Source organism: Eschrichtius robustus, chromosome 3 (assembly GCF_028021215.1).
Source record: "Eschrichtius robustus isolate mEscRob2 chromosome 3, mEscRob2.pri, whole genome shotgun sequence".
In the NCBI taxonomy this organism is placed as follows: Eukaryota; Metazoa; Chordata; class Mammalia; order Artiodactyla; family Eschrichtiidae; genus Eschrichtius; species Eschrichtius robustus.
In genome coordinates, this window is record NC_090826.1 from 50,013,750 (window position 1) to 50,028,264 (window position 14,515).

Below are 14,515 nucleotides of genomic sequence, written 5' to 3' on the forward strand. Positions count from 1 at the left end.
CTATAATCTTTTAAAATATTTTCTCAGGTCCTTTCTCTCTCTCTTCTCCTTCTGGGACCCCTATAATGTCGATGTTGGTGCATTTAATGTTGTCTCAGAGGTCTCTTAGGCTGTCTTCATTTCTTTTCATTCTTTTTTCTTAATTCTGTTCCACGGCAGTGATTTCCACCGTTCTGTCTTCCAGGTCATTTATCTGTTCTTCTGCCTCAGTTATTCTGCTATTGATTCCTTCTAGTGTATTTTTCATTTCAGTTATTGTATTGCTCATCTCTGTTTGTTTGTTCTTTTATTCTTCTAGGTGTTTGTTTTTTAATTCTTCTAGGTCTTTGTTAAACATTCCTTGCATCTTCTCAATCTTTGCCTACATTCTTTTTCGAGGTCCTGGATCATCTTCACCATCATTATTCTGAATGTTCTTTCTGGAACATTGCCTAGTTCCACTTCATTTAGTTGATTTTCCTGGGTTTTATCTTGTTCCTTCATCTGGTACATATTCCTCTGCCTTTTCATTTTGTCTATCTTTCTGTGAATGTGTTTTTTTTTTCCACAGGATGCAGGATTGTAGTTCTTCTTGCTTCTGCTGTTTGCCCTCTGGTGGATGAGGCTATCTAAGAGGCCTGTGCAAGCTTCCTGATGGGAGGGACTTGTAGTGTGTAGAGCTGGGTGTTGCTTTGGTGGGCAGAGCTCAGTAAAACTTTAATCTGCTTGTCTGCTGATGGGTGGGGCTGAGTTCCCTCCCTGTTGGTTGTTTGGCCTGAGATGACCCAACACTGGAGCCTGCAGGCTCTTTGGAGGGGCCAATGGCAGACTCTGGGAGGGCTCCTGCCAAGGAGTACTTTCCAGAACTTCTGCTGCCAGTGTCCTTGTCCCCATGGTGAGGCACAGCTTTCCACTGCCTCTGCAGGAGACCCTCCAACACTAGCAGGTAGGTCTGGTTCAGTATCCTATGGGGTCACTGCTCCTTCCCCTGGGTCCTGATGCACACACTACTTTGTGTGTGCCCTCCAAGAGTGGAGTCTCTGTTTCCCCCAGTCCTGTCAAAGTCCTGCAATCAGATTCCGCTAGCCTTCAAAGTCTGATTCTCTAGGAATTCCTCCTCCCGTTGCCGGACCCCCAGGTTGGGAAGCCTAACGTGGTGCTCAGAACCTTCAATCCAGTGGGTGGACTTCTGTGGTATAAGTGTTCTCCAGTCTGTGAGTCACCCACCCAGCAATTATGGGATTTGATTTTATTGTGATTGTGCCCCTCCTACTGTCTGAGGATTCTCCTTTGTCTTTGGATTTGGGGTGTCTTTTTTGGTGAGTTCCAGTGTCTTCCTGTCGATGATTGTTCAGCAGTTAGTTGTGATTCTGGTGCTCTCGCAAGAGGGAGTGAGTGCACGTCCTTCTACTCTGACATCTTGAACCAGTCTCCTAAAGCTAAGTTTAAAATGGGGATAATAAAACTTCTTTCAGGGTTGTTGTGGGGATTAACCGTTATACCGTTATGTATAGCATTTAGACCTGTAACTATAATTGGATGATGCTATTATTATAATACCTTCAAAATGAAACCTTGAAAAATGAAAATGGCTACCCTGTAGATACCATGAAACAAGGATGCTCACCCCAAGATCACACAATGTCAAGGCACTAGGCAACCAAATGATTTACAGTGTTTACACATTCAGCCAGATGTGCAATCTTCTCTTGTAAAGCCAAGCAACACTGCAGGGCTGAGATCATCATGCTCATAGACTGTGACGGAGGGCCCTCTAGTGGTTTTAGATATTAACATTTTCATTAAAAAGATTGAAGAACAAATGTAGCTTTGTGGATTTATAAGCAAACAGCAAGGATTTGGGGTTCGTTAATCTTAGATAAAGCTAATAAAGCTAATCTTAGATTAAAGCTAATAAAGGGCCATTAATTATATCACTTCTAATAGTAATTCTTTAGTCAACTTTTTCCATAAAAGTCATGTTCTGGGCATTTATTAGATCTTGCAGTTCTGAAAGACAAAATTACATTTTAAATTAAAACATAAATTATATTGAAGATTTGAATTGCACATAAAATCTTCAGAGTAGTTCTTTATGCCATGAAATTAAAAATAATTTGGAATCACTCAAAAGGATGGTGCAATAGCAAAACTGTGGTTTTTCTAGACGTAACCTTGCTACAAACTTGACTGTATGACTGGGCAATGCCTTGCTTCATCTCTATGGACCTCGGTTTCTTCATATTAGAAGATAGGACTCTAAGCCTAAACGTTTCCAAGGTCCTTTCCAACTTTTAAGATTCTTTGATTTTAGGCGGATACGTTATCCATTTTCTTTTAATACTCGGGCTCTGGCACAGTAATTTAAAGTCCATTTGAAGATGAATTCATAACATTCTATAAAACCAACCCTAGCCATCTGTAACAGAGATGGCTAGTCACTAACAAAGATTCGTGTTCTCCTTCCACAGTGTAGAATCTTGTGAAGCAGTTGTGCAATCAGGACTCCATTGAGCGGCCCATCTTGGCATCAAGGTAGGACCATATGACTAGTTCTTAAAGAAATGTGAGCAAAATCGTTGTGTGTACTCCAAGCCAAGGTCAATTATCATGTGTGATTCTGTTCTTTCTCAACCACCTGTCCTCAAATGGATGACACCTGCGCTACTTAGAGTCACAAGATGCCAGAGCCACATGTGAAAGGAATCTGGGTACCCGAACTACCTGTGGGAGTTGAGCTGCTCAGGGGAGCCACCCAATCAGAACAGCTGCAGTGCACTTTGTGTGAGAAATAAACCAGTGTTAAGACACTGAAAATTAGGGGTGGTTTGTTCTAGCAGCTAGCTTTAATTATCCTAACATACTCTCCAAATCTGTGATGTTGCAATCTAATTAGAGGTTTTGCCTAAAAGCAATCTCTCTCTCTCTCTCTCTCTCTCTCTCTCTCTGGCAGTGCGGGGTGGGGGTGGGGGGTATGTGACAGGGAGGATTAGTCTACTCATTGTTTTGTGATTAGGAAGATGGTTCTGAAAAAGGTCTTATCAAGATTTCCTTTATTTTGTTACACAAAGGGAGTCTGATGTGGACAATCTTCTGGTTATTGATGGTTCAAGATGCCACAATTACCGCTGAGTCCTAATTATGAGGTGTTTTGGAACAAAAGAAAGTTCAATGATCACTAATCTAGGTAAAATGAACTAAGCAGTGAACTCGCTTTCAGAAACTGTCCAATTCTTCCGCATTTTGAGGTGAACTTGTTAATGGGGGAAGGTGGCAGAGGAATCATGGATTATACCCAGTAACAGGTAGCAGAGTTATTAACTGATAAGTTTTGTTTTTGATAGCAGGAAAAATATGGAAGACAAAAGCAAGTTTTTTATTTAGCTATATCTCTCTGCAAATACTGACAATATTGTATTTAAGCTAGCATTCTATGGGAAGATAATTGAGAATCAGTGATGTAGAAACACATCAGCAACAGTAAGAAAAACCATCATTACAGTACAAATTAGATTGTGGGACAATGCTGGTCTGGAGCTACAGGCTATGACGCTGGCCAATCAGAAAATTATAGCAAATGCTTAATTAGCAGGAATCCATAACAGCTGTACAGCTTTGTGGAATTAGCACTCTTAGGATTTTATTATACTTTGCCACCTAAATTACTTTCATTTAGGAGCCTGAATTCAAATTGGTTCTGTAAACAAGATGATGAACGTGGCTGTACTACTATGAGAAAAATTAGCTTGTGGAAACTGAAATTTTTTTCTGCAGATACTAACAAAATGTAAGGGGTACATAGATCTTCATTTAGCAATTAAACACCTAGGAATCTATTCAGAGAAATTTTAGAAGTGTGCAAAAATTATTTTTCATAGAAAAATGGGAACATCTAAAGTTCATCAGTTGAAAACTGATCAAATTAATTATGGCAAATCTATACTACAGAATGCTATGCACCTCTTGCAAAGAATGAATAGATGTTTATGTGCTGAGATGGAAAGAAGTCCTCAATAAAAGGACAGACATTGAAGATACGTATGTACTGAATATACACAAGTCTGATCCTGTTTTTCTGTTTTTGAAATTGATAGGTTTTGCAGAAAATAAGGACTGGGAAGTTAAGGACCAGTTAATGAGTTAATTCTAAGGTGAGAATTTTCTGTCAATTTATACCTTTTGTATCCTTAGTTGGTTGACTGAATGTGAATTACCTTCATAATTAACATCTTCACATACCCTACCCTCTGGCCAAAGACTCACCACTCTAAATCTTTTTTCATTCCTTACCTCCATGCCTATGCTCTAAGATCACTTCTCTCTGGAACATCTTCCCCAAATGTCATTTTGGTTTAAAGGCGATCTCTTCCAAGCAATCTCACTGCTTACATTCTAGAGAATTCTCATTTATCTAAAACACCTCTTACCCTTGAAGTCTTACAGCCATTTATAATCAGTTCCAGTTTGTATCCTAGTGTCTTAGCTACCTATGTCAGGTTTTATGTTTCCCACTTATTAGGTAGTAGATAGTAGGATTCTTGTGGAAAGAAACCAAGACATTCATCTTTGTGCCCCTACAACGCTCAACAAATGCTTGCTGAATTAATGGGGCACTGTCTGTAATTCAGTGTGCATGCTGCTAATGATTTAGAAAGCAACCAAATGATTCACCACTTCACTTTCAAAATTTTATTTATATAGAATCTTCAGAATGTTTCCCTTTAAATTTTACAAGCTAAAACCCCAAAGCTTAAAATCAGATATTTTATGTCACAGTACATAAAATAAAGTACAAGGAGGAGAGTTCAATCATTTTGAGGAAAAGCTTTCATAATTGTACAAACATTAATATTTACAATATTCTTTATTACAGATATAGACAACATGGCATATTTAAAAGCACAGAATAGTTGAAATCATTATATTTTATTACAGAACATTCCAAAATTCAAACTAATAAAGAAATCCATAAACACTGATAACATTTGGGGAAAACAATAGCAACAGGTTTACCAATAATCATAGTAAACTTATACATAATACACAATTTACACATCAAATCGACAAATTTAAAGATATATATGACCTATCTATTTAAATCATGCTACAATCTAAATACTATTTTATAATCCATAGGTTGAAACAAATGTTCTGTGGTAACCTATGAAACAGGAATACAAACTATAAAATCATAATTAACATACTTCTTAATTCCTAAGAGAGTACTCCAGGAAACCTCAAAGACAGCAGATCAGGCATTTTTTGCTGAAATTAAAGTTCTTATGAATATATTCATAAATATAGTCAAAGGTATAAAATAAAACAACCCAGATACAAGTTAAGTTTACCTTCTCAAATTTAGTTTGGTATAGAGCCCCTGGCATAATCACAGCTTCTCTGGGATATTCTGACTTTCTCCTGACTTAGGGGGGATGACATATTTATCCTTTGCCTTGTTCCAGAAAGGATTTAAGGTAGCTTAAAAGATAAGATTTAGAAAATACCAGAAAGCACAATTATAGGTTAAATGAAAAAACAGAATTTGGGGGAACAGCACACATAAAACCATTTAAGAAAAGGTCAGGAATTAAGCTAAAGTATATTACATTATTCTCCACAGTGATTTTCTGGAAATATTGCAAAATATGGCATTAATTTGTAAGAGAACTATTAAACCACTGGTAAATTGGAGATGCAGATCAAATTTCTTTGTTAAATTTTGTTATTAACCCTGATGAAACAGATGATGTTACAAATGTATGTGCTTTTTTCTTCGTGCTTGTGAGAAAAAGTTTTCCTAAATGTCATAATATGTGACTCTAGATTTAGTGTCTAGTTCTGGGTAGAGAAGAGCATAGGTTAAAAAAAAATAAAAAAACAAACCACAACATTTGGGTACCCTGACTTAATTTCTACTGAGAAACCCACCAACTGGACGCTTGCTGATGACCTGAGGATGGTAGCTACCTTCCAGGTGGCCAGGTGTCCTATGGCTCTTTTGTAGGGACAGGACAAAGCATCAGTTCTAGGGCCTCCTGACTGCATCAGTTCCTCCAGGTCCTACAGCTCACTTCATTAGGACCCAGCAAGACAAAGAAGAAGAAGGTAAACTGAAGAGCAGGAAGCCCACTCAGGTTGGCATGCTGAGACCACAGTCTCCTCTGCTGCCCAGATGGTCTGCATGCCACAGCCCTTGCCCCAGTCCTTTGGGGGAGGAAAGTTATGGAGAGAGGGCTGGGGCAGCATTAGTCAGCTTCTGGGAAATATGAATGGGTTTGTTCAACTCTATTCTTCAGGCCCTGCTTTCAACACATGACAATGAAGGATCTTGTACCTATGCACTGTCAGGTAAGAAGTGAGGGAGTGAGGATGAAAAAAAAGGGCTTGAGGGAAACACAGGAAGAAAAGGCGGCAGGACATGTGGCATGAGTTTCAAAACTATCGATTAAGAATAGAATAAAATATCTACCTGAAAACTGAAGTTAGCCACAGCGGCCTATCGTTCTTTGGGGGATGAATGGTCCCAAGTAACACTCCTGAATTTTGGTCACGTCAGTAAAGAACAAAGTTCAAGTCTATGGATCTAAAGCTGCAGGTACTGCAATGTTCTTGGCTGTGTGGCAAAGTTCCTCTAGGGTTTGTGAGGTGGGTTTATAGGGGAGCGGGTAGTGACTGCCATTTTCCCAATAGTACCCTTCATAGTATAGGCAGGGCCAACTTATCTATTAGGCACCAGGTCTCAGGCCCATAATACATTCAGAGGCCCCCCAAAATGTTTTAATTTCTTTTAAATTCGTAAGAAAAAAACCAAACTTTTAGATTTAAGGATGTGTTTATATATAAAATTCATTTTATACAAATGCAATTGTAACATTAATTTTTAATTTTTTATGGAAGAAGAGGCCTAAGAAGGCAAAAGTGTCTAAGGCCTATGAAAGTCATAAAGCTGCTTTGAGGGCCAGTGGTTCAAGGCTAAAAGTACAGAGGGGTAAGGAGAGTCTGATCTTGTGGGTCTCATTCTACTGATTTTTCTTTTTTTGAATGTTACTTTGGGATTAGATTTTTAAGAGTGCTAGGTCAAATACTAGTGAAGTAGTTGTGTCGATTTCCACCAGGCAAGCTGGAAAAGGAAAATAAATTAAGCTCATTATTTTATTGTCATTGTGCAAAAGAAAGAACCAAATCAGGATGAAGAGACTTGGATGTTTTCAGGTCCCATCTTCACTCTGTAAAAATTACTAGAGGTAGGTTTCCCTCTGAGACCCTCCCTGCCTCCTAAACTTCCTGCATTACACCGCCACTCTCAGCCCTAGACATCCTCTGTGCTTCTCAAGGCCTAGCTCCTACTGCCCTCAGCAGGCCAAGGTTGGCAGTGACAGGAATGTGGGCACCTGTAGTTATAAAAATGTTTTAAGAATATGATGAGAGAAAAAAAAAAAACAATGAATGAGGGAGGAGGGGAGGAAGATATCAGATTTTAATCTAAAATTACATGATGCAAAAAAAAAAAAATGGGGAAAGATTTATACCAAAATGTTAACTATGCTTTCTGCTTTTTAAAAAATATTTTCTCATAAGTGTACTCTATCATCAGAAAAAAACAGTATTATTTTAAAAATTGTTCTCTCAAAGCTCTAAACTCTGAATATTACCACCTTTGAGAGTTCCTTATAGTATGGCTTAGGTTACTAAATGTGGTGAACCACTAGCATGCAGAGGACCCAGACTGAGAACAGAACTTTTAACAATTTCCACTATTTTCCAACCCCAATTCATCAATATTACTGGGAAATGTCAATCAAGAAAGCTAATTAATACCACTTTCTAGGATCTGTTCCTGATACAATGAAGAAAGTATGTCAAAAGGAAGGGTAGAAAGGAACGAATCACTACCCTTTTACAGAATCACAGACTTTCTGCCCTTGAATTACAGGTGAAGATTCTGAGGTCCAGAAGGTTATGTGATCTTACCACTGCCACACAACAAAGCTGGTAAGAGAATTAGGGTAAAAACTCAGGTTTCCTGATTCTTGGTCTATAGCTCTAATAAGCCCAGTCCCAAAAGTAACTGCTTTGTAAGTTATGTTTCACCGTTTATCCTAAATACATATAGAAAAATGGAAAATACTACCACTTTTCTTTAAAAACATTCATTAATTTGGGAACTGTAACATCTCAAAATACAAGCTCCAGGTGGGTAAGTCCAACAATCAGAGTGAATCATAAGATTTTAGACCTGAAAGGATGCAGGGCAGATAATTTAGATCTCGGTTACACATGAATTTAGGCCCAGAGAAGGTAAACTATATCCCCCAAATCACAAGGCTGAGTCAAGACCCAGGTCATCTAAAACTGGCTCACTGCTCCTTCCAATACTGACTTATTTTCCTTGGATATTCATTAAACCAAAAAAGGCAAAAGTACAGAATCATATGCAGATTAGAAATAATAAAACTGATATTAATAAGAATGCTTGGAGAAAGGACATTAGTCAATTCTTTAGTTAAGAGAAGTAAACTAAAATCTATCAGAATAAATCAGGCAGCATGACTACCAACTTTCATTTGAAAACAAACTTAAATGTAAATTACAATTTTTAGTTTTATTGTTGTTTGAAGATGATACAAGACCTTTCAATGTCTCAGGCTCATGCATTTGAAAATAAATTCTAAATGTTTGCAATTCTCTGGAGCAGGGTTTGGAAGATAATGGCCAGCAACCTGTTTTCTGTGAGCCTCATGAGCTAAGAATGGTTTTATGTTTTTAAAGGGTTGTTAAAAAACATAAAGAAGAATGTCTGATAGAGATGGTGTGTAGCCTGCAAAGCCTAAGTTACTGACTAACTGCCCCTTTACATAAAATGTTCACTGACCCCTGTTCTGGATTCAGCAAGTATATGAAACGGGGCTGAATACATAATATGTCCTGGAAGGATTTTTTGTTTTTAAAATTAAATCTGATTTATTTAAGCTTTCTTGTAATCTGCCTCTTTCTCCTCATAGCAGGTCGTAGGAAAAAATAAAAGTCTAGTTTAAGGGTTATGATTACCTGTGTTCTAGTTAACCGAGGCTTTACCACACAAATGAACATAAGTGGACCTATAGTTGAAGCTTATTATGTTACGTATCTGAAATCCATACAAAATGTTTCAGCTGAGAAAATGGCATATCCTATAGTAGTGTTGTTATACAATAAAATGGAAGCAAATATCTGTAATTAAAAAACTGGTAATTTGATTCTCTCCTTTAGGTCTCTTGTCTGTTTTGAAGATTTTCTCCTGATGCCTCCCCTGGCCTCCCACAGCATGTCCTTAGATTCATTAAACCAGCAGTTCTCAACCATGTTAATTACCGCTGTGACCACCCACCCGTATTTCATTTGCAACCATAAACAAGCCTCACCAAAACACATGAAAAGAATAGAAGTGCTCCTCATGAGACAGGAGACAGCAAAACTGGAATGACTAGTTCAGGGGGAAATAACAATCTGAGACACACCACACTTATCAACCTGAAGAGAGCAGGGGGGCCGCCCTTCAGTCCACACCCTGCTGACCGGCCGAGGAGGACTGAGCGCCACATATGAAAACAAGTCCAAGCCCGTGTCTCTTTCTTGTCACATGGTTTATGTGGCAAAATTTGGATTTCATGAACTAGCAAAAAATAAAAATAAAAAAAAATCACAGCTGTACCACTGTTAACTAAATTACAATAATTTCAAGGCTATAACTCTGAAAGTACGGTCTACCGTGTCGCGGTTAAGACGTCTTACTTTAAAATAGTCACGTTAACAGCGCCTTTGGCTCCACGGCGCACTTCTCTTCGGCCGCTCCGTTCTCTGGCTGGCTTTTGTAATTGGAAAGGAATAAATTTTCTATTTGAGTCAAGAATTCTTCAGCAATGAAGCAATTGGCCACTTTGCTCAGAGTTTTCCTCAGACACTCCAAAAGCTAGTTGAAAAGGAAAGTTTTATATTTAAAACAAAGAGTGGTAAGAAGAGGGTTTGCATCACTATCACTATTTTATCCCTTTCCAAATCTCCCCTTTTCTAATGCTTAAATGAGAAACATTCTCCTTAAAGGTGACTGAGGATAAACTTGTGTTTAATAACTGTACAGCTGAAGTGCAGGAAGCCATTGCTGAGGAATGCTTAGCAAAGCTTGTCCTGAGCCCAGCTCAACAGAAGAAGCACAATTCTTCAGTCTGCTACAAATTGTTTGTGGAACTTCTAGGGGTTCCCAGGACCCCGGTCGCCTCCCAACTGCTGTCCATGTCCTCACCCCACCCCCCATCCTGGGGCAGTGCCTCTCCCCACAGCGGCCTTAAATCTAGGTGTGTTAGTCCAGCACCTCCTTGGTGAGTAATTCTTTGAGACTGGGGGGTGGTGTGGGCGTCAGGCCTGCCTCTTGCAGGGCCTGAAGCTGGGCCTCTGACTGGCGTTTGTCCAGGCCCAGGTGCCAGGAGAGTCGCACTTGGGCTTCCAGAAAGGGTACCAGAAAAGGGTGAGGGCTCTTGTCCCCCAGCAGCTGTAGGGCCTTCTCACAGCGTGCCTGGGACTCCCCAGGGTCCTCCAGCTCCTGGTGGCACACAGCCAGCCCCACCAGGGTCAGCAGAGGGCGGTCTGGGCCCAAGGGGACACCCAGCTGGGCCTGCAGCTGCCAGGCGTTGGCCCAGAGTGCCAGGGCCTCACAGTAGAGGCCAGTGGAGGTGAGGTGCAGTTCCTTTCTGATTTTATATAAGGAGATAAAACTGAGATTGCATGTATGATGCTTTCTACTTTGGACAAACTTGTGACTTTGCTTCTTTTTTTAGTAGTTTTATTTACAAAGCCAAGAATCCTATGGGATAAAAATCTATGTACATAAAAATACAGGATTCTACCATTTCAAAAATAGGATGATAGAGTCTATTTCCTGGGAAATGTGCATATTAATCTTCCAACAGAGCAAAGAAAAAGTGGCTATAATAGGAGGGGGTAAAAAATATTAAAAAGAGGGACTTCCCTGGTGGCGCAGTGGTTAAGAGTCCGCCTGCCAATGCAGGGGACATGGGTTCGATCCCTGGTCCCAGGAGATCCCACGAGCAACTAAGCCTGAGAGCCACAACTACTGAGCCCGCGCGCCACACTACTGAAGGAAGGCTACATGCTCTAGGGCCCGCATGCTGCAACCACTGAAGCCCGCCCACCTAGAGCCCGTGCTCTGTGACAAGAGAAGCCACTGCAATAAGAAGCCCACACACTGCAGTAAGAGTAGCCCCGGCTCGCTGCAACCAGAGAAAGCCCACGTGCAGCAATGAAGACCCAATGCAGCCAAAAAAAAAAAAAAATTTAAAAAGAAATTTAATGTTAAAATTTTCTATTCCCAAACTGTTACCAAAGGAAAAAAAGAAAGACCAATGTTGCCAATCTTATTGAAATTCATTATACTCATAGAAACAAAACTAGAAGTGAAATAAAATAATTCAAGACTCTTTTTTCCTACCAGAAAGTTAAGTAAAATGACCATTTAAATTTAATTGTTAGATTTATACTACCGTTTTTAAAAATGATCAATTGTTAAAGCTAAATGGAAACATGGCACTTTTGAATTTAATAAAATAAGAAAAATGTTCTCCATTGTGTACAATAATAATCTGCTAAGAAATTTATCAGCCAACATGGACAAATTTTTTCTAAAACAGCATTATTTCTATATGCAAGCATGGGCACCAAAACACATTACTAATTATCTCCTAGAAATTAATTTTAGAAAGAAAAAAGCAATAAAGGAAATACACAGAAGGTGTATCCACAAAGCATTAGGCATCATGGGAAAACACATCAAGATGAATAGCTTTGGAATCTGTGAGCAATGAAACCAATTAAAGTGAAGGCAGCTTACTTTCTGCAAACAAGTCAGGTCAGAATCCCGGCGAAAGATTTTATCCATGGGGACACTGCTGTTGGAAGAAATATGAAAACAAACCAATGAAACAAATACTATTAACGAATCAGTTTTGTAATAAACTATCACTGATGCCATACATCACAATTTTATATTTAACTTGGGTTTTCCCTAAAACGTAATTTAATGAGAAACACTGTAGATGTGCAACCATCTCAAACCACAGTACATACCTCCGGGATAGCCCGTATTTTTCTATTATCCATTTTGTCTTTTCAAACACTAATCCCCACCGAGGTTCTTCTAACATCTGTTGTACTTCAAATTTATAAGGTAAACCTAGAAAAGCATAAAGCAGCACATTTTTACCAACTATTTCTTAAATCTCCAATCTCCTTTTAATTACTTAAAATTCCCTTTCGTGTTTTCACAACCGCAGTTTGGCAGACCAGCTAAACAGCACGTTAAACATAGTGGGCATTCATTAAATATGCACTGCCTGGCTGAACTTGGTTCATCAAGCATATTAATGTGAAGCAATTAATAAAGAAAAGTAAAAGTGCCATTTTCATGACAATTCTATGCAAGGAACTGTGACAGGTAAGATGATCACATAATTTATCATCCAAACCAAGGCACTTTTGGAGTGAAAGCTGGCACTATTAATAATTGTGCCAGAACCACAGGCTTAAACTGGGATTGACCTAGGCAAACCAAGATATATTCCATCCCAGTGATATTTTTTTTTAACACATGTTATCAAGCTTACAGCACTGCTATAAGGTAGGTAGCATCATTCCTATTTAACAGATAAAACTGAGGCTGAGACAGGTTGAACAAGCTCCTTCCACTAGTAAAGCAAAGAGCTTGGATTTCAAACCCCACCAGGCTTGCCCGACTTCTGAGCCCACATTCATTCCACCTCCCTCTCCATGCTGATCTAAGACTAGACAGGGGCTAGGTTTAATTCTGGAGAGCCAGTAACTGCACTTGAGTCACGCTAAACTCTGGAGGAAACAAGTCCAAGGGGTAGATATCACGTACATAAGTTAGAAAGGAAAAATACCAAAAGACAAGCCTACTTAGACATTTCTCACATATCTTTCAAAATCTCCATGTAATTGTATTTGCAGTATATTAAAGGCTCAGCTGATTCATTACCAAAGGCCAATACCATAAGAACACTTATATAATGCTTACTCTGTGCCAGGCTTTATATATAAAGGTGCTTTTTATATAGATGTAAGGCCAGTTACATGAACTAGATACCAGTGTTGTCCCCAGTGTTTTTTTTGACAAGGACACTGAGCCACAGAAAGGTTACTAAATAACCTGTTCTTGGACATATCTAATTAGTAAGAGGTAGAGCCAGGATTTGAACCCAGGCAGTCTGGCTCGAGTTTATGTCCTTAATCTTTACATTATACTGCCTCTCAACTTGCATTTTTGCCATTGTAGGCTTTTCGAGTAAACAAAATGTCAGTAAATCAGAAGGTATTAAGAAAAAAATCATAATTCTATTTCCACACAATACAAGCATAATTTGTCAATGTGCCCTAAAAAGGCTTTTTCTCCCCATTTTTTTTCAGGTGTATGGAAGGAGAGAAAGGAACAGCAAGCCTGATGATAACTGATCTTTTTTCATTTCTCAATTCTCTTCTATTTCATTTTCCCCCTCCAGGAACTTAAGAAGAGTGACACATTATAGTACACAAGCTATTACACAAACTTTTGTGATAACAATCATTTACTTGATATGTTTTGATTACCTACTAAGCACAGACAATAGCTATGATCATAACTACCTATTTTAGACCTATTATTTACTAAGCACTTTACATACATTACTGACAGTCTCTACAACCTCCCGTAAGCAAGTTAATAATTTTTTCTCATTTTACAGATGTGGCAAATGAGAATGAGAGGGATTAAGTAACCTGCCCAAGGTAAAATAACTAATAAATATCAGAGCTGGGATCTGAATCCAGGTTAAGCAACTCCTACTCTTAATGAAAGTAAAAAATGAGACTAAAAGAGAGGTAAATAAATAAATACATTTTCAGTCTGTGCTCATAAAAAAACCATGAAAATACACACACACACACAACACGTTATACACCTCTATTTGGTATTAAGAATATGTTCTAAGTTAAAAAAACGGCACTAAAACCAGTAAAAATTTCTTTTTGTACTGATTATTTTTTGATATGCTTATTATTTTTTTAAATTGAGGTATAGTTAATTTACAATGTTGTGTTATTTTCAAGTGTATAGCAAAGTGATTCAATTACACATATATGTACTGATTATTTTTATCCACTAAAGTGTCAGAATAAAACGAATCACTAAGTATATTTCTGGCCTATTACAAATAGAGAAAATGATTAACCATTAGACATACTGTAAAGATAGGATTTGGGTACACACCTAATAGAGGGGGAAAAAAAAGAATGAATCAATGAATGAACAAATAAATAAGTAAAGGACCCAGTTCAAAGTACTGTAACACAAGGTATCCCAGGGCTTCTAGGAAATTTTAATTCTTGAACCAGAAGGTTTCCAAGAGGAGCACAGAGAAGAACCGAGGATTAAGACCTAACAAACAGGGTTAACAACGGTCAAGTCATGTAAGAGGCAGCTCTGACCAAGAGA

General features: G+C 38.5%; 1 protein-coding gene across 4 annotated transcripts in view; it reads right to left on the minus strand.

Annotated features, from left to right (window-relative positions):
- Positions 1-4,973: 4,973 nt before the first annotated feature.
- Positions 4,974-14,515, minus strand: part of MYSM1 (Myb like, SWIRM and MPN domains 1) — a 41,153-nt gene continuing 31,611 nt past the window's right edge. For 3 of the 4 annotated variants that reach the window (XM_068539979.1, XM_068539980.1, XM_068539977.1), the window contains 3 exons: positions 12,097-12,202; positions 11,861-11,918; positions 4,974-9,928 (listed from right to left, as the gene is read on the minus strand). In XM_068539979.1, the coding sequence (XP_068396080.1) occupies positions 9,761-9,928; positions 11,861-11,918; positions 12,097-12,202 (332 nt within the window). In that variant the 3' untranslated portion in view covers positions 4,974-9,760. The remainder of the gene's footprint in view (positions 9,929-11,860; positions 11,919-12,096; positions 12,203-14,515) is intronic. The other variant, XM_068539978.1, reaches the window with a different exon arrangement.